Source organism: Lycorma delicatula, chromosome 7 (assembly GCF_047948215.1).
Source record: "Lycorma delicatula isolate Av1 chromosome 7, ASM4794821v1, whole genome shotgun sequence".
In the NCBI taxonomy this organism is placed as follows: Eukaryota; Metazoa; Arthropoda; class Insecta; order Hemiptera; family Fulgoridae; genus Lycorma; species Lycorma delicatula.
In genome coordinates, this window is record NC_134461.1 from 141,827,264 (window position 1) to 141,850,727 (window position 23,464).

A 23,464-nucleotide genomic window follows, 5' to 3' on the forward strand; every position below is an offset into this window, starting at 1 on the left:
CAATTTCTCATTCGTTCTCCCCTTGTCTGCCATTTTGTTATTTTTATATAAAAATGTATATCTCAAGTTCGTGTAGAGGAATCGCATTAATATTTGGTAAGCATCTTAGTAATAAAGTTTTAAAATTAACAAAAATCCAGAAAAAAATATATTTGCAGATTATAAAATGGCATCCACGTTTATTTTTCAATTCATTATATCTCTGTAAATATTAGTTTTATCAAAAATTTATTCTATTTGCTAAAATATTAAGCCTTTTATTTTGAACAAAATAACATTTTATTTTTTAAAATTGATTAACAAATAACCAAATAATAATTTTCTGCCATAGGCAGAAAATTGATGTAATTTTGTGTCTGTTTTGTCTTCCATTTTACGTTCAATTTAATTAAATATTGTTTTTATTGTTAATTCTAATAATTAAATTAGTATCAAATTACATAATAGTTTTTTCACAGTAATAGACGTAATAATTAAAAAAATAAAACTATCTGTGATAATCTTACGTTAATTATTGAAGAACATTAGGTGTAGTTAAAACAGTTAACAATTGTTAAAAGTTATCAGAGATGTTCAAAGTGTCCACCATTAGAAATTACACAAATCTCCAGTCTTGTTCTAAAGATTGTCTTAACCGTTCAAAAATTCTGGGAGTATTCTTAACTTCTTGAAATTCATTTTGGATCCTTTGTTGAAGATCCTCAATGTTGAGTTGAATAAACAATATGTTTCAAATGGCCCCACAGGTAGAAGTCAAGAGGATTTAAGTCAGGTGATTGAGCAGGCCAGGGTACTGGCCCTCCATGGCCTATCCATTTTTCATGGAAAGTTTCATGCAGAAAATCTGATACCAACTGACTGAAATGTGTTGGAGCTCCATCGTGGTGAAACCACATATTTCCTGTTAATTGGAGAGGTAGGTAGGTCTTCCAAAAAATGTGGAAGATTTTCGATTAAATGATTCGGAATCATGATACGGTTAAATGAGCAAGATAATGATCTCCATTTAAACAATTTGGTAGAATGACAGGATCCAAAACATAGTCATTGTAAATACCTGCCCATTTGTTCAGGGAAAATCTTTGTTGATGGCTACTTTGCAAGGTACCATGAGATTCTTGTTGCTCCAGATGCGTTGGTTGTTATAGTTTTGAACACCATTCCTGTTGAAAGAAGCTTCATTTTTACATTGTTAACATGATCAACAGTAATACGTGCCATGTAAAATTACTCAGAAGTGAAAAATTAATATCAATTGTTTTATTATTATTTAATATTAAATTTTATAGTGAGAAAATTATTACTTAATTTATACTAATTTACAATACTATAATTAACAATAAATCAAAACAAATATTTAAATGAATTGAACGTAAAGTGGAGGACATGAAAACAGACAAAATTACATCAATTTTCTGCCATACTCAGCTATTTGTTAACAGATTTTAAAAAATAAAATGTAATTTTGTTCAAAACAAGGCTTAATATTTTAGCAAAACCATACATTTTGATAAAACTAATATTTACGGAGATATAACAGAATGAAAAATAAACATGGCTGCCATTTTGTAATTTGCAAAGGTATTTAATTCCTGATTTTAAAACTTTATTAAAAAGACACTTACCCCATATTAATGTGATTCCTCTATCTGAACTTGAGATATAAATTTTTATATAAAAATAACAAAATGGTGGACAAGGAGAGCCAAAGGAGAAATTGTCATTTTTCCTAAGGATACTTTATGTTTAATTGTATAAGTAGAATCCAAAAAAGTATAGCCAGTCCACAATTTTAGAAACGCCCTGTATATATGTATATATATATAAAATGAATGTTTGTCTGTCCTGTACACGTTCCTACACTATTCATCTGATTGCAATGAAACTTTTGTGAGTTGTGTACCCACCCACGAAGGTTTTTGAATTAGTTTGGACCTGCTAGGTGGCGCTGGGGTCGACATATTTCAAAATATAGTATTTATGGTCCGATTTGTCTCATATTTAGAATATGTGTTACTTACATGGAAAGAAATATCTCTGCAAAAAATTATGGACCTGCTAGATGCCGTTGCGGGTGGAGATATTTAGAAAAATTTCATTTATGGTCTGAATTGGTTCATATTCAAAATCTATATTAGTTACATGAAAAGAAATATTTTTGTAAAAAATGGAAAAGGTTAAGATTAAATTTTGTGAAGTTCTGTAATATTCATTTTAAAAATTTTTTATCAAACTTCTATTTGTGTTCATTTAATCTATATATATACTCAAATCTAGCAATGGCGAAGCATTGCTGGGTCGTCGACTAGTTATTTGTAAAAAGTAAACTGCTTTCATCTATTTTTCCAGTAATGCTATTATAAAGTTCCATAATTTTGTTATAAAATTATACAAAAGTTGTGTTTAGATATCAGTTTTATCAACTGTTTAAAATGTGGGAATGAATTAAGACAATTTGGCACACCAGTTACAGTCAACCATTGATGAATGGGAAGAATGAATGTACTGCTATCTTGTTTTACCACTCAGTAATGACATAGTATTCACACTGTGCTTTTGATGTAAAAATATAACAAAAACAATGACATTTTAGTGTCAGTGCAGACAGCATTTTGAAATTATTTTAATACCCTCATAATCATCTGATGCCTTCTTCTCATGCAATGCAATGAACAAATGGGTTAAAAACTGTGAGAAAACCAACTCCACATTGAAAGGATGAACTGGAAGCATTAAAAGTGTGCATATGCCAAAAAATGTTGCAAGAATGGAGACTGCTCTACAATAAAGTTCTACCTGGTCATTATAATGGCAAGCAGTATCACTAGATATTTCTGATCACAATGTAAACAGAATTTTACCACAAAGATCTCCAGTATCATCCGTATAAGTCAGAATATCAACACACAGAATGATGATAATCAGGAAAATCGACTTTCCTTTGTCATTAGTTATTTGACATGACAAATATTAAAACAGATCTTCCAAACAATCTTTTGATGAGTGATGAGACTCATTTCTATGTTTTGGGCTTGATCAATAACCAAAATTTTCACTATTGGTCAATGCAAAATCTCAAAGAATAAATGAAAAGCTACTTCACAATATAAATGTGGCAGTCTGGTATGACAATCATTTGGAATTACAGAGTAATAATATTTCTTTCAGGATAGCAATGGGCATGCAGTTACGGTAAATTCATAATACTATGGCAGTATGTTAATAATCTTATTTTAGCCTAAAGTAACTCATTATCCTATTAATCAAAACACATTATTTCAACAAGATTCTGCTATCAGATACACTTCAAAAACTTCCAAAGGAAATTATTTTCTAATCACATGAAGAACAGTTATTCTGTATCCTGCATGATCATATTTCTACCTGCATATGATTTTTTCCTTTGGGAGTATTTGAAATCGCACATTTTCTAAATACCACCACCATGCAACCTCTAGGACAGATTAAATTGACCCAAAAGAGATGGCTATAATTTATGTGGTATGCTGCAAATGTGATGGGTAACCTACACAGAAGATTGTTAGTATGTGTGAAACAAAATGATGGACATCTTTGTGAAGTTATTTTTAAATAATCTTTTACATGTATTTCCACTTTATACATAATACAGTATTGAAGTAATATTTTTTTTATTTATTTAGATGATTTTTAATTGTTTTATTCACAACAATATCCATTATTTAAAAAATCCTTTTGATAGTTTCAATATAACAGTCAGTAATAACAAGTCAAAGAATAGAGGTTTTGAAATGTAATGTTGAGAATTTCATAGATTGATGACATATGTTTAAAGATGAAACCAAGAAGGAAGAATTTTGTGGTAGAATACAATTATAGAATAGGAAGGTTAATGACACATAAATTAGGCGTTCAGAGTCAGTTAATTTTATAGCAGAAAGAATTTTTTTTTTCAGGTATGAAAATAAAAGGCAGTATTAATGATTAATTTTAACAAATAACATTTTGCTCTTCAGATCTAATTTGCTAAACTCTTTATTAACAATGAATTCAAAGAAGTGGAATCACTAACAACATTTAATCATATTTACTGATGACGGAGGTTGGATGAATCCAACTGATGACAGAAGATTAATACTAAAACATATTAATTTTAGACATTACAATTATACCTTAATATGAACCAAAACAATACAGTACAACAGTAAGAAAGTATAAAAATACAGTAATTAAGGTTATAAAATTCATTTAGAATGATATAGAATAAAGAAGGGCATCAAATTAGTTTAAACTTAATAAGTGATTCAAATTAAAAATAATTTAAAAGAGATTAATACAAAACTTTTATTTACGTAAAAAAATAATTAAAACACTAAGATTAATAATACAAACACATATCTATTATATTCATAAAAATACAATTATTGTCAATAAAATACTTTTACAACTGTTAGTTAAAAAAAAAAAAAAAAATAGATAACTTAAAGTACAAGAGAAATAATATATATGAAATCAAATGACAGATGAAAGTTTAAGTAAAGCAAGGATGTTAGTTGTAATGAGATGTCGTCTGTAATAAAATGATTAATAAAAAATAATGAATATATGTGAATATATATATATATATATCTACAGAAAACAATAAAAGTAAGCAATGACAATATTAGGATTCTTTAAAGGTAGTATGAAATGATTAAATAATTAAGTAAAATAGTTTTTCAATAGTTTCAAGAAAGTCACTACTACTTACAAGCAGTTTTAATAATTATGACAGTTTTACAAACATTAGCAAAGATTACCTTTTTGACATTACAACATAATTTTTAATACACAGTAATGAATAAGGTAAAATTATTTCACATTATTAACTGAAAAAATAAAAATAAATAACCCTACTCATTAATATCCTTTTTCTTCATTAAGTGGGCATGAATTACTAAATAATATTGAGCATAATTTTGTTTCAAATAAAGAGAAAAGAATTAAACTTTCCTTTATTGAAGTAAATAATTGTTAAATTGTTAGTTTTTAACATTGTTATGTTTGTTTATATTCATATGTATAAAATTTTTTTGTCTGCTCTACTGGACCCAAATCTTAACAGTTTTTACAAAATTTGGTGGGGTGATGTAAATCTATTGGGAATAGAGTCCAATTGAATCTGTTAACAGGAACCGGGGAGTTAGAGCCAAAAAGCAGGTTGTTTGGGTACATTTTGAACTCTTTTTTGTTCTACTAATATGCCTTATTAAATTTAAATTACGCACTTAAACTAATGCTCTCATGAAAACTACACTTCCTTTTAAGTACATTAAATATTAAGCTAATCAATTAAAAAATATAGCATAATAAACATTATCTTTAAAATAAAAAAGGTAGAAAAAAATATTTTAGAAAAAGCTTTGGTAAAATGTACTTTTAATAAAACGGTATGTGCTGCGATCTAATATATTTGATTTTTACTTAAATGGAGTTAGTTTTCATGAAAGAATTAGTTTAATAGCATGATTTAATTTATCGGTGACAGATACGGGAAAATCCACAAAGGATCTTTTCTTTTGGCATAATTTTCTTTAAAAAGTTGGTAAAAAATTTAAACACATTAAAAAACCTAGTTTCGCTATAATACTTCAGTTTTGCAATAACCCAGACTCTGATCTGGTATGAAGGAAAGGGCCCAAAAAATCAGTTCTGAAGTTTTAATAGTTTTGAACATGATACAACATAACATGAAATAAAAAAAAAACACACAGAAAGCAATATTATTTTCAAAAATCATTATGACAATGCAACATCCTTTCTTTCTAAACTAAAACCAGAAATCAGCCCTTCTCACACTCTTACTGCGACAGTTTTTTTTTTTTAAACAACCTACGCATTGATTATAGTCCAATATTACAGCTAACAAAACACCACACTATACATTAAATAATATGACAATTCAATTTTATTGTGTACAGTTTCATAAAAAGAAATATCACATTTGTTTATTTCTATCATACAGTGATTGGTATTATTTAATTATAATCTAAATAATAGACGTTTTCTGGTACTAAGGAGCAACCTTGATCATTTAAATTACTCCAATATTATTGTATTATGCAACTTGTCAGACAATGAAATAAAAAATATGTTAAGGCAGTAAATAAACATGAATGACTGAATTCTGTTAATAAATAACAAATAATACAAACAATGAAATCCTACAAGAAAAACCCTGATAACAAAATTACTTGTAAAATTAGATAATTTTATGCTAATCTATGGTCAACATTTTCCTTACAAAAATTTCCAAGTGCTCGTTGTAAAGCTCTTAAAAGTAAACTATTATTACTTGTATTCGTTTCAAAAATTGCTCTTGCTAACATACGTTGACATTCCTTTGATTTTTGTAAACCTTTAAGTTGTGATAAATAGTTAATCAAATCAACTTGCATTTCACTAATTTTCTGTCTAGTTTTATCAAGACTTACTGATCCTGCTGGAACATTACCTTCAACCTCACGGGCATACCAATCAGAAACTAATGCATACTCTATAAGTTTTGTTGCTTCCATTAAATCTATGAAAAATAATCTATCGCTCTGTTCAAATGGTACATTCATTTTCCTAGCTGTTTTTTCAACATTAACTAATACAAACTTTTCACGGTTCTTATCTAAAATTGGTTCACCATTTACCCATTTATATACAGCAACATCTTTACCAAATGAAATACGTGTTTTTATCAATTCCACAAAATTTTTCAGTACTGGATATTTATAATCGGTATGCGATTCATCTTCTTGATAAAACTGTTTAGCTACATTACCACTGGATGCAAGTGAAATTAATGATATGATAAAAAGCAGAGCCAAATTCATTTTAATATTGAAAATGTTCATTTTTTATGGTCTCAATCTGTAACAAAACAATCCAATAAATAATACACTGTAATAACACAAATTTGAATAATATAGACTAAAAACTCATAACTTACATGATAATAAGTTCACAGAATTATTGTGAATATGTGTAGTAAATATAAATGATTTGTCTTGAATTTTATGGCTCAGATATGAGTCTTGACACACAATTTGGAAAAAGAGAACTTGAGATTGACAGTATTAGAAAAGAGATAATTTAATAAGAAATTAAGAAAATTTTCCCATCAATATACTTAATACTATTCTGTAAGAAAATCAAGTGTGATGCCACTAATAATAGACAAAAAAGAAAGTAAAAAATGATTTTAACTAATATTTTCACTATTAAGATGGATGATAAAAGTAGAGATCACAAGCAAATTAAATTGTTAAAAAAAAGGAAGTAAAGAAATCAATGTTTTCATCCCTTCAATGTGCTTTTTAGGAAATTGTTTAAATGATAAGTCAGAGTAAAAGAGAACAGGAAGTTCTCTTATGTTAGTATGCTGATAAAATTGTCAGCATGATAGAAATAACAATGTAATTATTCTATATGCAGAAATTGGAGATAAACAATTAATTATGAAGAGATTATATTAAAACCTAGAAAATGATCATGTGTTGTATAATGTATTACTGAAGGTCGCAAATCTTAAAATAAAGAAGGAAAGAATTCAAATCTTTAAGGAAACTGACGATTTTATAAGGTCAAAATTAAAATGGTTTTAAATGGTAAATTATTAAACTGAATAAGCTGGGATTTATATGTTTAATTTCAACGGTATTAAGGATGAATAAGACAACAAAATCATGTTCAAAAGTTTTTCATGAAATGTTAATATTAAAATACATCTTTTTGAATTACGTATAAAAAAATTTTGCAACACAGTAACACATGAAGTAAATATAATATAGAATACAAACAAAATATAAATAATAATTTGAATACTGATACTGAATCAATATTGGTCATTCTAAGAAAACAGAACTCTTCTTATTTATCAGAATCAATGTAAGCAGGTCCTTCAAATTAAAAAAACAAAACAACCTGCGACTATGGGAAAACAATAAAAGTAAAACTTATTTAACACAATAATAAATGCTCAATAGACACAGAGTTAATACAGTATATGTACAATTGCTAGATTAGCTTCATGCAATGCAGTATTTCAAATTTAATATGTTTAGTGTTTGCGGGAAAAAATATCCACTAGTTTTGAGCACACAATTGTATTAAGTAATCCAAGTTAGCATTAAGAGAAACAGATACATAAGTAGTTTTCGATACAGATTTTATTTACAAATTCAACAAAACATAAAAATCATTACTACTGTATCCACTGGGTAATAGAAGTACACTAAGAAAAAATATTTTTAAGTATGTAGTTTACATACAGTGATATTTTTGTCATTATATACAACTATAACTACTAACTGAAATACGTATTTTTGTCCCAATTTAGCTAATTTTAAATTCTAATTGTGCTTGGATTACTTAAAATGTTTTATTGAACTGGAATTGTTATAACTATGGTACACATACTAAAATAAAATTATATCCTGCTTTGAAAATTCTATTAAATAACAGTATGAATAGTAATTTTTAAAATCACAATACTATTAGAAAAAAATTATAAATTTCTCAAATTGAAACAACAATAACGACTAAAAGGTTTATCAGCAAAATTATTAAGAATCTAGTTGTAAGTGATAAGAGATACATCATCATTGATCACACCAAATTTTAAATATGATTCAGGAATTACAAAATATAAAAATAATAAATGAATAATTTTAGTTAACATTACGGTAAATGGTTAATGGTAAATAAAAGATTTATGTTTAATCTTACCTTAACATAACATATGATGAAACATGTTGTATGCTAAATGATGATGAAGGTTAATGCTGTTTAAAACTTAGGAAAAACACATTTATATCAATCTGATCAATTACATGATGATTTTTAAAAACTGTTATTGAACAAATTTGCAATTATATTTTGTACATAATTTTCAAAAAGTATTTGAATCAAGTTATTCGATTCTGGGTAAAATAAAAAGAGTATTTTTAGAACTCAAAATACAATTCTGTTCAAATGTAAAAGAATAGTATTTTTCATAACACAAATGGACTGTAGTATCCAAAAGTATTAGTTTTTCAGACTTCCAACATCAATTCTATTTCAACCTAAAGGGATCTTCTAGTTTAGAGTGGGTTTCAATTCCCACTTTTAGCCACTATGACTCAATCATGTTATCTTCAATAATGAGTACAGATGATAGCTACCTGATGGAAACAGGAATACTACATCAATAATTAGTTAATCCATACAACAGGATTATAAAATGAAAACTTTCAAAGCTCAATAAAGCTAACAAAACTAAAGTGCTAAATACTTAGATAAATACTTGCTCAATAAATATTAGTTTATTCAAATACAATTTATTCAGTAACGATTAAAAAAAAAAGAAAAACCATGTTGGATTTTAAAAAGTTTTAAGGGTAAAAGGGATTGGAAAAACTATTTTAAAAATAAAAAATGGATTAATATATTTTTAACTGACAAAAATGTAACTGATTAAATTAATAAAATAGATTACATCTGTACAAAATTCAGATCATGAAACTAAATTATTAGTGAATTTTACACACATGATGTCAATGAACACCCAATAATGAAAATTTGAGTTTTAAGACAAAAAATAAATAAAATGACCTAGAGTAGTTTTGAAATTCAATTAAAAATGAAAAACATTATTATTATTATTATTAATGGGAAAAATAAACTGCATAAAAAATGTGCTATCAAGAAAAAAAAAAAATATGACAAAAAATACTTTATCAATATTTATTTTTAATGCAGATTAAACAGAATTATTAATAAAATATGAAATTAAATACGATAAATAAAAGACAAAAGTTGATAAAAAATGTCTGTTCTTTAATAAACTTGATTGTAAACATAAAACAATATTAATGTTTATATAACAATTTCTTTCATTAAGAATCAGCACCACCACACAACAGTGTTTTAAGCACTAATCCTTCTCAGCAATTGCAGTGAGGTGTCTATCTAACTCACTTTCACTGAGAACTCTGAAAAAAATATAAGAGAAACAAATAACCAAAAAGAAGTAAATAACTTTTATAGTTAATATAGATTATGTAACTATCAAACTTTCTATTACATTATTAAATTCACTCTTAAAAAAAAAAATAATTAAAAAGGATTTCAGCAATAAGAAGATTGTACACGATGTTATCTGTTAATTTAAGATAATGTAATGTAATTAATTTTACTTTAGGATTTACTTTTATATTTAATGTTTTAGGATTAAAACATTACTGTTTTAATCCTCTATTTTAATATCTCCTAATAAATCATCAAATATAATAAAAAATACTTATAATTTAATCTGATAAAATACAAGATAAAATTTAAAAAAAAAAACAACTACAAGTACAAATATTAAAACTCTCTAATTACTTTCAGAATGTGCACCTTTATTTGTATTTCATAACAATAATTCTACGAGGCATATTTATAAAGGGCAGTTTGATCACTAAAAAAAATTAACTCGTGAGAAAAGGTTACAGTTTTAGTTTACTACATATCTACTTCACTTTTCAACATCATCACCGGGCAGTTCTAAGCACTTTTCGTAATGCTGCACCAGTTTCTTTAAGAAGTTTGCCGCCTGGGAATTACACCAGTTGACAAAGGCAGTTTTGAGTTCCTCATCGTCTTCAAATCGTTGTCCACCAAGCCACTTTTTCAAATGCAAGAAGAGGAAGTAGTTGCTAGGTGCAAGGTTGGGACTATATGGAGAGTGGTCAAAAAGTTCCCAATGAAGATCTTGAATCTTCTTCTTGGTTAAGGCAGGTGGTGTGAGGACGTGACAAAAATCACACTGGACGACAGTTTCCCGCGTCATCAAATTTGGATTGCATGTCTCAGTTTGGTGAACGTTTCGCAGTATATGTCAGCTGTAATTGTTGATCCACGTTCCATGAAATCAACCAAAATGAAGCCCTTTTCGTCCCAAAAAATGGTAGCCAATACTTTTCAACTGGAGAGTGCTTAAACTTTTTGGATTTTGAAAATGATTGTTGCAGACATTACGATCTGCATTCACCAGCAGGCAAACAACTACAGCATCAAAACAACTGCAATGGCTTTGTAAATAGCCAATAGATGGCCCTGCATGTGTGAAACTGCATTCAGACTCGCTGATATTTAAGAATAAGCTGACGGCCTTTACTTTAAGAATATGCCTCGTACTAATCTTTTATATTATCATATTAAAACTGTTAATTGGTAAACATTTAGCATTTCTGGGTGTTATAACAAAGACTTTTTCTTTTTCTGTTTAGCCTCTAAAACCACTGTAGAGCATTACTTTAGAGGAAGAATGAGGATGATCAGTATGAATATAAATGAAGTGTAGTCTTGTACAGTATCAGGTTGACCATTCCACAGATGTGTGGTTAATTAAAACCCACACATGGTTTTAATTAACAATTAACACATTATAATTAACACATTGGGTTTTAATTAACAACAGTAACAGTGTTTTAAGAACAACAGTATCCACGATATAGTATTCAAAACTACATAAAAGTAATTGCCTTAACGAGGACTTGAATCTTAGAACTCTCACCTTCGAAACCAGCTAATTTGCGATGACAAGTTCACCATTTAGACCAACCTGGTGTTTTTGTTATAAAAGAGTCATGATTTTTATAACTGATGTGGGTGGAACTATTCACAGTAAGCCTATCTGCTAGGTATGTTCATCACTACTTGCTCATGAAAATTAAAAAAAAAAAGAAAATGAAATTCTAATATCATCCTAACTATGACGGTTTAGTTTATAAGCAAGTCTGTTTAATATGATTTTGAAAAGATTTATCATCCAATTACTGAAAATTTGGATTAAGAATATCAATCAAATCTTATAGAACTTAAAAAAAAGTTGTAAATACAACTTGTAAATAAAGTTGTAAATACAGTTGTAAATAAACTATAGATATCGACCAAGCACATGATTTGTGGGTTTTCATGTTTTTTTTCCTAACTTTAAATGTTGTAATTTTTTAAAAAGTTTAGATAATGTATAAAATTGAAATTACTTTTAAAAAACGCAGAATAACATCATATTTTGTCAATTTTTAGCAGAACATAAAAAGCAGAAGCATAAATTTAATCACAGCAAGGAACTGGTATATTTTCAACTAACACTTCATTCATCATCTTTCTTGTTAAAATATAAATAATATATTGAAATATAAGATTGTAGTAGTAATATGAAATTAAATATAAAAATCACAGGCAAGACCAAGTAATTATTTATTATTCAAAGTAATTATTTATATTAACTCAATATTATTTATCCAAATAAATCCATTATTTAGAAGTTGTAAGGCTAAAACTGATAGTGTGTTGTGTGTGCATGATCATTTTTTTTTGTAATAAGATTTAGATTTTAAAAAAATTTGATTTTACAAACCGATAAATCTTTCTTAAAATAAAAAGGATGTTTTTGAAAGCAGGTGTAGTAGGCACAGATAATATTCATTATGATCATAAGAGTGAATTTAACAAAGTAAAAAAAAGAAGGGATTAAAAACTGTAACTAAAATCTGGCATTTATAAAAAAAAAATATGGTATTAAATTACGGACTTCATACAAATTAGATAATTTCAAAAACAGGATACATAACATATAACAATTTGGTAATTGATAGAATAAATAAATAACTAATTACACGCATGACACCACAATTATTACCTGTATTAAAATTCCAATGAATAGTAATAAAAAACAGTGTGTATAAAACAGAATAAAAATGTTGTTTCTAATTACTTTAAGAATGTACACTTTCAGCAAACTATAAGAAATATCTGATAAAGATTTAGCTACTCCCACAATTATTTATACTGATTTTAAATGTGTAGGATTAACAGAATTTAAAAACTAATTAAAAATTAAAATGTTTTTATTTACATGGCAATCTAAATATGTCATATGATAATAAGCCATTAAAATTAACTGATCCAACTGTATTAACCTTGTATAAATTTGACCAATCATTTAATTAGATACGGTATGGGTAAACTGTATCACGTGAACTACATATTCTTTTTTTTATATCATTCCCTACTATCCTTCGCACACCTTTTCCACACCTACTGTACACCTCTTAACACACCCACCAAATCCCTAACTACTGTAAATCGATTAAATAGAATAAATAACAGTAAAACAAAACTAATACTTTAATTCTTAGAATGAAATAACTATAATTTCTTTTTTATGAACTGCACAAATAATTATATTTAATATAATTATTAAATAATTGTCTGTAATGACAATGAAATAAATTTTATTATTACAATATTTAATTGCTTAAAAAAATAATACAAAGTTAAAATGTTTTTTTTTTTAATTGTATTTTTATCAAACAAGCTTTTTATTTTAGAAAACAATATTGATCAACCAAAACCAATACATTTTTCAATTTTTAAAACAATTTGCAGTAATATTTCTTGCTATTAAGTGCAATGTCAGCGACACAATTTTCATAAAATTTTCCATTCCAAAATGGAAACCAGCCAGTAGAGTTGTTGGGAAAAACATTGACGGTTATCCATTACTCATCTAGTCACATCATCTCTACCAGGCGTTCTTTGTATATAAAAATTTTATAAGTATGAACTGTGGCGTTGGATTCTTTTTAATACAATTTACAAAAAACAATTTTCTTAAAAAGAAAAATAAAAAAAAGGTAATACAGTTGGGGGATATATTGATATATATATCAATATAATGACACAGCTCAATGCTTATGTTAGTAATATAGTAAGTTACTTTTGGCACTAGCTAAATCTTCAGTATCTTAATTATGAAAAATTCAGTTTTGAACATTATCTTAATTTTCACTAATTCAATTTTATTATAGAACTGAACTTCTTAAACTAATTACAAAATAATAAGAAGGATGTTTCCTGTTCATAGAACTGAAGTACAAATTATAATAATTTTACATAAAAAATATTTTTTTTTAATGAAAAATGTAGTCTGACTGGTATTTGAATCTACATAGCACAAAGCATTTAAATTATACTTCCAACTTAATATGTCTAAATAAAAAATTAAGAAATTGCATTTAACAGAATCTTTAAAGTGAGATTGTTTAGTAAGACAGTAAATTACAAAACTTTCTAATGGCCCTATAATATCTGAAAAAGCTCATATACAACATCTGGGAAATTGAAGGTGCAAATAGAACTGAATAAACAAATAGCTCAAATAGAAAAAAGTGTAAAAAAAATTAAACTCTAGGTGCAGTTTTTCAGCATGTTGTTGGGATTAATTATTAACTAATGAGTATAGCAGTAGCACATAAGTAGTACGCACAAAGATAAGTTTTTTAAAACACCCCTAAAAAAACTTAAAGCAAAGACTCAAGATCACCTGAACCAAACAGGGGCATTAAATGATTATTAAGCTCTACTACTGTACTTATCATTATAATTCTTTTAATATGTAAAAGCACTTATCTTTTCTATAAAAAACTTTACTTACTAATTGAAGACTTTGTAATATTTTTTATTCAGTAAACACAAAATTTTACAAAATTATTCCTATGCAGTTCTTTATATTTTCATCATTAGTTTTATTGATGAACGCTAAAACCTTTCATTAAAAAAATTAAATCTGATTGAAATTATCATCCTAATAAGTAAGTTTTTTCCTTAAGATGGTGTTTTTCTTATAATTTTCTTTCTTTAAACTTTTTCTAATAATCTTAGATTTAATTTAAGTTAATTAATTTAAACCCAGTTAACAAGATTTCAACAGTAAAAATTTTGATTTAAGAAACTTATATTTATTTATAGCACATGAATCCAATAAAATTATATTTTAAACAAAAATGTTTTTTGATACAAAAATTTTAAGAATTTTGTTTATTAGAAACAAATGAATTCTACAAAACAAATTCTATGAATTGCTCATCACATTAAATAACATACAGTAAAAAAATGCCTAATGCATAAAATAATGCACACTAATGCCAAATATTCCTATTTTTTTTTGTCTGTAGTATATATATGATCATTCTAATCTATTATAATTATGCTAAAAATAGGAAATAAAAAGAAATCTTAAATGGAAAAATAAAAGTTTGCGTGTCTACCTTTATTTAACTTTTAAGAATCAACATCTACAATAAATTAGATTCACAAAAGATATGACAAAAAAGAAGATCCAGTTAGAGAAAAAATTCTCAAAGGTGGCATTTTTTCGTCAAATCTTTACAGAGTCCAAACTCAAGAAAATCAATTAAAATTCAAATTTCATGCACAAACTAAATATTTTTTTGTTCATGTATAGATATTGCATAATTTTTTTGGAGAAAGCCAGCAAACCATTGTATAACTTTCTTGGATTCACCCTTGACAGATTTTTATTTAAAATATGCCATTGGGTTTTTAAATATTAGTGACTTAATAATTTTTACTTAAAATCAATGAAATTAGTTATGAAATACAAATATTTCATAACTAATATATTTTGGAAATAAATTTTAGGTAACAGATTTAGTAAATGATTTCATAAATAGTTTCTAAAGAGTATTCCTAGATGTTCTGCAGCATTTCACATGTGGTAAAGGACACTAAATCTAGTTTACCTTGTAGAAATTAATAACCAGTTGTACGATAGATTCCCTTTTAAGGAAACATTTTAATTATGTTTTGTGCTTCAATATAAAATTAATTTAATGAATAAGAAGAAAACAAAACGTGAAATTGGGTACCTTAACTATTTGTCCGCAGGGAGCTAAAACTTAATGCAAATGTGTCTTGTTTTGACGACTATTTTTTCTGAGGTTCAATAATTTTTAGTAATTTATTTTGGAAATTCATTCATCACAAAAGCTCTAAAGCAATTAAACTAATTATTTCCTTACTCTTAAATCCAATAGACCTAAAATTTCAGTAAACAACTCATATAATAAACTATTTTACTGAATTTCAAGTTCCTAAGATGCCTCTACAAAAAGATGATGCCGGCAAAATGACTGTCATCAGTCATTTTACTCCCTTTTCTGATTAAGTTCATAATTTAATAGCATCAATGTCCAATGTACAGAAACTAAATTTAAAGTTTTAATATCCAAGCAGTCTGGAGATTTTATCAAAATGCAGGTAAACATACATGTGTACAATTGTATGTACACACTTCCAGAATTTTCCATGGGTTTTTCTTTATGTTGTATTGTTAGATAGGGTCATGAAACACTGAAATTTGCAAAATCCTCCACAGCATGTGAGCTGTAATGTCCCCTTGTTTTATAGGATCAAAAATCACACCAAAGCTGGTATGTATATACATATATATATATATATATATATATATGCTGCCAAATTTCATGTCAACAAATTTTCGGGCAAAAACCATTAAGAAATCTTAAAAATCCCTCCACTCTAAAGACAATTGACTTAAAACTTTCAAATTTTAAATAACAAGCTCAATTTTCTACAATCATTATACAAAAGTTAAAAATGTAATATCAATGTCTTAGATATACAATTTCTTTAGCCAATTTCAAAGAATTTATGTTACGGCATTCCAGGGATATTATTCACCACACACACACACACACACACACACACAGAGAGAGAGAGAGAGAGAGCGAGAGAGAGAGAGAGAGAGAGAGAGAGAGAGAGAGAGAGAGAGAGAGAGAGAGAGAGAGAGAGAGAGAGCGAGAGATTCATAATTTATGAATATCTTGTAACTTATATGTACTCCTTTAGTCTTAATCACTTCATTTGTTATCGATTCAACACTTTTTTTCTATTTCTTCATCATGAAACCATATCTATATTATTATTGTTTTAATAAGGTCAATTTTTATGGTACAATCCATTTTTGAGAGTTGTTTTTTTATTATTGGCCACTGATTTTCAATTGGCTGGGCAGTTGCCTGATCAAAGGAGAATTGTTTTTGTTTTTCAAGAAATTCTTCAATATGACAATATGGCATATGGTGCCAAATCTCATTGGAACATTTCATTGACTTGTGAATTTGTTTTGAAGTTGATGCAACCGTTTCCTTCAGAAACTAAATATATCGATCAGTTTTCAAAAAATCATCTACTGAAAGTAATGAACAAAAGGCCTTTAAATGTTAAACAACTCCAAAAAATTTTCTCTAGGGATTTTTAACCAATTGTTGGACATAGCCGGTGATGTATTTTCATCTGATGCTTTTCTAATGAATGGAATCCTTTGCCCCTTAACAGAAAAATGTGACTCTGAAAACATAACATTTTTCCAGTCTTCTTTGGCCCAGTTAGCATATGCTTTGGCCCACAGATGCCTTTTTTTGATAATTGTTGGCATTAAAAGCTGCTTTTTAGCTGGTCGACGAGCTTTCTGTCCCAGCTGCATAAGCACCTAACAGTTGTCATGTGTAAATCTGTTCCACTGGCTTATAATTCTCAATTTAAGTCCACAGCACATAATTTTGGATCACATTTACTTTTTCTCACTAATAACTGATGATTGTAAAAAAGGGAGAAGTGATTATAGTCAAGATATTAATCTTATAAAATATAAATCTTAGATATTAATACATAAAAATAAAAGTAATGAAACTACATGATAAAAGAAACACATGGAAAAATTTTGATACAAAATCAAATTAATACCTTAATGATATACTCAAGCATATATATTCGAGGTGTGTGAGAAAAGTAATGAGATTGATAATACTGTGAGCGATCTGGCAACACTGTGTCTACCGGTCTGTGCTAGACTGGTTTGTTCATCCCTTCCATATGCTCAGTATGAGTTTCAACTCCTTTCAGCCAACACATTATTTTTGACAGCGCCATCAGTGTAGTTGTGTTTTTGTTGTCTGTTACAAAAATGGAACATAGGAATTTAGAGCAACGTTGTACAATCAGGTTTTGTATTAAACTTGGGGAATCCGCGAGTGTGACCTTTGAAAAGTTGAAACAGAACCATGTGGAACATTGCTTATCAAGAGCACAAGTTTTCCACTGGCACAAATCATTTTTGGAAGACCGAGAACACATTAAGATCAACCTCGCTCAGGGAGATCTTCAACTTCAAAATCTGATGAAAACGTTGAGCGTGTGAGGGTTCTTGTGAGATCAGACTGTCGTTTATACCAAATTTTGACAGATGATTTGGAAAAGTGAAAGGTTTGTGCAAAATTGGTGCCGAAAAACCTCACAACAGAACAGAAGGACAATCGAAGAAACATGTGCGTTGATCTTCTTAAGAGGATTGACAATGACCAAGAATTCTTCAATCTTATGATCACAGGTGATGAATCCTGGATATTTGAGTACGACCCTGAACAAAGTAGCACACTTTGTCACCTCCTCGACCAAAAAAATGTAGAATGAGAAATCAAAGATCAAAACCGTGCTAATTTGCTTTTTTGACTGTAGGGGTATTGTGCATAAAGAATTTGTTCCTCCAGGACAAACTGTCAATCAAGTGTTTTACAAAGGTGTCCTTGAAAGGCTCAGGAAAAGAGTGATTCACGTAAGACCAGACATTGCAGATAAGTGGATGCTTTATTATCATGACAATGCCCCATGTCACACAGCCATTTCCATCACAAAATTTTTAACCTCAAAACACATTCCTACGGTTCTTCAACCCCCCCCCCCCACCCACCCACCACCTATTCACCTGCGTTCAGTCCTTGTAACATTTACCTTTTCCCAAAATTGAAACATGTCTTAAAAGAACGTCACTTTGGAACTCTTGAGAACATTCAAAAGACTGTGACCGACCGGTTAAAAGCCCTACCAGTTGAAGCCTTCCAGTGCTCCTACCAGGAGTGGGAACAATGATACCGCCGGTGTATAGCTGCCCAAGGGAACTGCGTTGAAGAGGATAATATTGTTGTTTGAAAAAAATAAAAACTTTGGTAAGTAAAAAGTCAGTCTCATTACTTTTCTAGCACATCTCATAGGTGTATACGGTGTATATATATATATATATATATATATATATATATATATATATGAAATTAAGGTTTATATAATTAGTACTATTAATGAAAATGCCAAAAAGAGTAAACTGATTTTGTAAAGGCATTCTGTCAATTAATTTAAAATAATTTTGTTTAAATTCTTTTAGATAATTTGAACCAATCACAAAATAATGGCCAAGAGATAACAAAATGAATAGCAATACTATTACGTTAAACTGGTGTACAATTAAACAAAATTCAACTTTAAAAATGTATGATAGATTACATAAAATAAGAGTACAATTATGCAATTAAAGGCTTTTATAGAAATGAGATAGGGTAGCAACATATAAATTTAAATTTATGCAAATTTAATGGGTAAGAAAAGGCATTTTAAAATGTAGAAAAATCATTAATCACGTGTAATTTATAAATACTGTTTTAGTTTTACCTATAAATTATTATTTTTTTTAGAGTATTTTCATAAAAAACTATTTTAATAGTAAAAAAAAATCTAAGCATGACTTAATATACAATAAATTTGCATAAGTAATAAAAAAATCTCATTGTTGAATTAACTAAACAAACACAAGAACATATATTATAAATAGAACAGTAAAAAGATGATGCAATATTTCATCACTATTTTAGCATAGTCCAGACATTGTTAATACGTATTTAAGCTGTTATATTTTAATCTTTTTTTTTTTTAAGTTACATTTTAATGAAATATCAAACTAAATATGAACCCCTTTTTGTGTACATATACACATACATGCTTAAACAGATTACATTTCTGGGAAAAACTTTCGTTCATCAAAAAAACAAATAAATAAACAAAACAAATTTCAGTAACCTTAGTGCTCTATTTGCAATGACACGTGCAAAATTACAAACTAGGATGTATACAGAAAAATTAAAGAAAAACTATATACATAATTTGTTTATAAAAATCTTGAAAGAAACTAAAGCGATTACTTAATTACAGAGAGCAGTAATCCTACATTTGGATTGATTACAATAAAAATAACAGTAGCAGTTCTACACCAGCAACCCAATATATTACATCTTGTAAATTTTTCCAACTAGGATGGTTTATTTTGTATATATAGATAAGTTAGCATTATTATAATTATTTTAAGCAATTTTCCTTTTTTAATAACTGTGTATGAATAATAGAATCAAGATAAATAAAAATAAGCAGAAACAAGAATTAGTTGCAAGAATCAAATTGAAGAATTCAAATGATTCATACAATCATATATTTCTGTATTTGATAAAATGAAGTAATTAATTTTAGATGAAACGTAAAATTATCCTTTTATCCTCCAAGTTGTGAAGTTATGAGTGCTCATTTCAAGTAAATGGTACAATTTTAAATCCTTATGATGATTGGATTTTGTGAAACATTAAGAAAAAACAAAAAAATGTCATTTTCTATGCGATAAAATAGTACAGTAAACCTGCATGTCACAGATACTCCCGAGGTGTAAATATACAAGTACAATTACTAAACAACATGCTGACATTATTAAATTGCTCCTAATTTTCCAACAAGAAAACCATAAAGAAAACTCAAACTGCTAATTGGTTAACTTACCTCCTACAATACATTATCTTCTTCTTCCTTGTAAGAATTGAAATAACTAGTCAAGTAGATACTGTATTCTGAGGTGTTGAGAGTGAATGAATCAAGACGATGAAATTTCACGTAATCTTAAGAGAAAAATGCTATCGCAGTACGTAAAAGAAATTTAAGAAACAACAAAAGCACACTTGCTAATAAAAAACTGAGCTACTATTTTGGTTCAGTTTGATAAAAACTGTTTATTGTGTGTGTGAATACTAAATTATACTGCTACTTTAAATAGGCTGAAAATTATTGGTATTGAGACTGGTTGTTTTTATTTAAGTTGAGTGACATTCAGATATAGTGAGTCCTTATCTGTTTGGTATGTGTGTGTTTATAAATATATGAATTTGTTTTATAAAAGTAACTAACATAATAGTTGAGTGACATTCAGATATAGTGAGTCTTATCTGTTTGGTATGTGTGTGTTTATAAATATATGAATTTGTTTTATAAAAGTAACTAACATAATAATTTAACTCCCAAGAAGATTTATTATTTCATTATTAACTATAGATTCTGTAGTAAATTAATATAAAAACATATTTTTGGTTCAATAGATTATTTTATTTCAATATTAGTGTTTGTACGAACTTCATGAATACATACATTTACTCTAACTACAAATATTAATTTGAAATTTCATAACTTTCAACTAATCCTTTAATTAGATTTATTTCAGTTGGCTGTCAGTTTTGGTGAAAAAAGGATTTTGTCAATTATTCACAATTTAATAAACAGTCTTAATGATAAAATAATTCAATTTTATCAATCATTCTTCTGTTTTGTGATCAGTTCCTATTTAATACATAAAGGCAAAATCCTGATACTTTTTTTTTGTTTCATTTATGTGAGTAATGAAAATATGTTTCACACTTTTTATCATAAACCCAGAGCAAATTTTTATAAAAAGTTGAATGAAATGAAAGTTGAAGTTAAATGTACATTTCAGGGAGAAACATACTAAGATGTTCCAATCCTAAATGGTAACTACTATTAAAATACAGTATTTACTTAATGTATTTGATTAAATATAATCAAAAGCATAAATATTTAAAAATAATACTTTATGACAAATCTAATTACAGGTTTCTAACACTGTCATAAGTAAATCAAAGGTAACTGAATTTGAAGTAAAATAGATTATACCCTCATATCCTAAAAATACACCTATAACTTCCTACAGCTGAGACAAATAAAATAAAACATAATTTATTCAAATCGTATAATTTTCAATATACTCATAGAGATAACATATGTATATAGTGTTCACAATGTTGCTAAATTGTACATTTTTTAAAGAATTTTTATAATGGAAAAGTAAAACAGTAATTTAAAAAAAAATTTACTTCAGGGAAAGAAATGTTAAAACCTCTAATTTATTCAAGGATCAAGCAAGATGATTATAAAATTTAGATGCAAAAACGTGTACACTGCTACTAGTTAATTGAACATTGAACACATACTAAGCTACAATTATTATCAACATATATTTGTCATAAACTGAATCTCAAGATGAATCTTTGTTTGCAAACATATTTAGTTACTTAACTGCACTCATATTAGGAAAAAACTTACTGAAGTTTTTAAGAGGCTTAAAGGTTTCATACAACCTTAGCAAAATAATTATCTTCCTTACAACCGTAAATTATATTCTTTCAAACAAGTATGGAGGTACAAAAAAAAAAAACATTAAGTTGGCTTTTTATTAAATTAAGCTTTTTCAATAATTGTTAACAAAAAAGGAAATATAGTATTTTCTGTTCTGTGGAGAAAAAACTATAATTTTTAGTGGTGGGATTCTCTATTCTGGAAGTCAGTATAGGAGCTACAAAAACCTATTTTAAAATGTTTTTTTAATGTAACTTCTTTAATGACTAACAACCAGTCAGTCATGCACTGAATTTAAGATGCATAGAAGAGAACAGACCGGTTTGATAGATAGTACAACAAAACTAAAAATTTTTATTGCTGCAAAATAATGTCTATCTATTAGGTTAAAAAACCAAATAGTTAGTTACATGCAAATAATATGACACAAGTCACTCCTGAAAAATCATAAGTCATTCTCAAGAATAACAAGATCCCATAATACATTTTTTTGGGAAAGTGGACCAGGATACCAACCCCACCAAAATGCAGGGAATATGCAGCACTAAAAGCAAAACCTTCACTTTTTCACCACAGGGATTTAATTTATTTATAAAATAAATTACTCAGATCAAGCACATAATAACCTCATAAACCTCAAATATTTTTATGAATCATTCATAAAAAAACTGGCAGAGATAGTTTGATGCAATAAAATTAATGTAACACTTTCAGTTGTAAAACAGTACCTTACATACATGCTTTATTCTGAGCCAAGATATAACATTATTCAGACCCTATTTATTAATTTATTTTAAAACGTGTAATCTTGTGGCTCTTCTGTATCAATTTCAAACTATTTCTGTTAGAGTTTCTAGAAATTTAATTTATGTTTACTTTCAATAACATTATTCATGTAAATTTTATATAAATATATCGATATATTAACAGATTGTACACAACAGAAAATAGTTATCTTCCAACTCACTACTATTGTATGTGATGTGGTAGGAGTGCTACTCTAGGGAACGTTGTCTGTTACTACCCATTGTTTAGTGTTCTCCACTCTTTTGTTTAATTATACTCCTAACTGCATATTTTTATGAATTTTGAATTTTTTTTTGTTAGTTTTATGAAGTAATCTGCAGCTAATTACCTTAAATGCCATCGAAACAGCTTAAAATACTTCAATAAAACTCTAGTAATGAGAAAAAGTATCTTTTTATTTAAATTTAATTTTTTCTTTAATTAAAGAAAATTTATTTTACAATTTCATTAACATTCAATTTCTTTTTATTACATTTGTTCTCATAATGTATAACATTTATAACCT

At 27.5% G+C, this 23,464-nt stretch overlaps 2 protein-coding genes across 3 annotated transcripts in view; both read right to left on the reverse strand.

Annotated features, from left to right (window-relative positions):
* Window positions 1-4,491: 4,491 nt before the first annotated feature.
* Window positions 4,492-12,769, reverse strand: LOC142327639 (secreted chorismate mutase-like). 2 transcript variants are annotated; one of them, XM_075370846.1, is made up of 2 exons: window positions 12,680-12,769; window positions 4,492-6,879 (listed from the first exon to the last, which is right to left on the reverse strand). In XM_075370846.1, the coding sequence occupies exon 2, from the start codon at window positions 6,861-6,863 to the stop codon at window positions 6,231-6,233; it is 633 nt and encodes a 210-aa protein (XP_075226961.1). In that variant the 5' UTR covers window positions 6,864-6,879; window positions 12,680-12,769; the 3' UTR covers window positions 4,492-6,230. The 2 variants fall into 2 exon arrangements, with proteins under 2 accessions (XP_075226961.1, XP_075226960.1); XM_075370845.1 differs by lacking the exon at window positions 12,680-12,769 and adding an exon at window positions 8,737-9,292.
* The window catches only part of LOC142327638 (proteasome subunit alpha type-6-like), a 41,231-nt gene continuing 27,574 nt past the window's right edge, over window positions 9,808-23,464 (reverse strand). Inside the window, exon 7 of the mRNA XM_075370844.1 lies at window positions 9,808-9,983. Within this exon, the coding sequence (XP_075226959.1) occupies window positions 9,926-9,983 (58 nt within the window). The 3' untranslated portion in view covers window positions 9,808-9,925. The remainder of the gene's footprint in view (window positions 9,984-23,464) is intronic.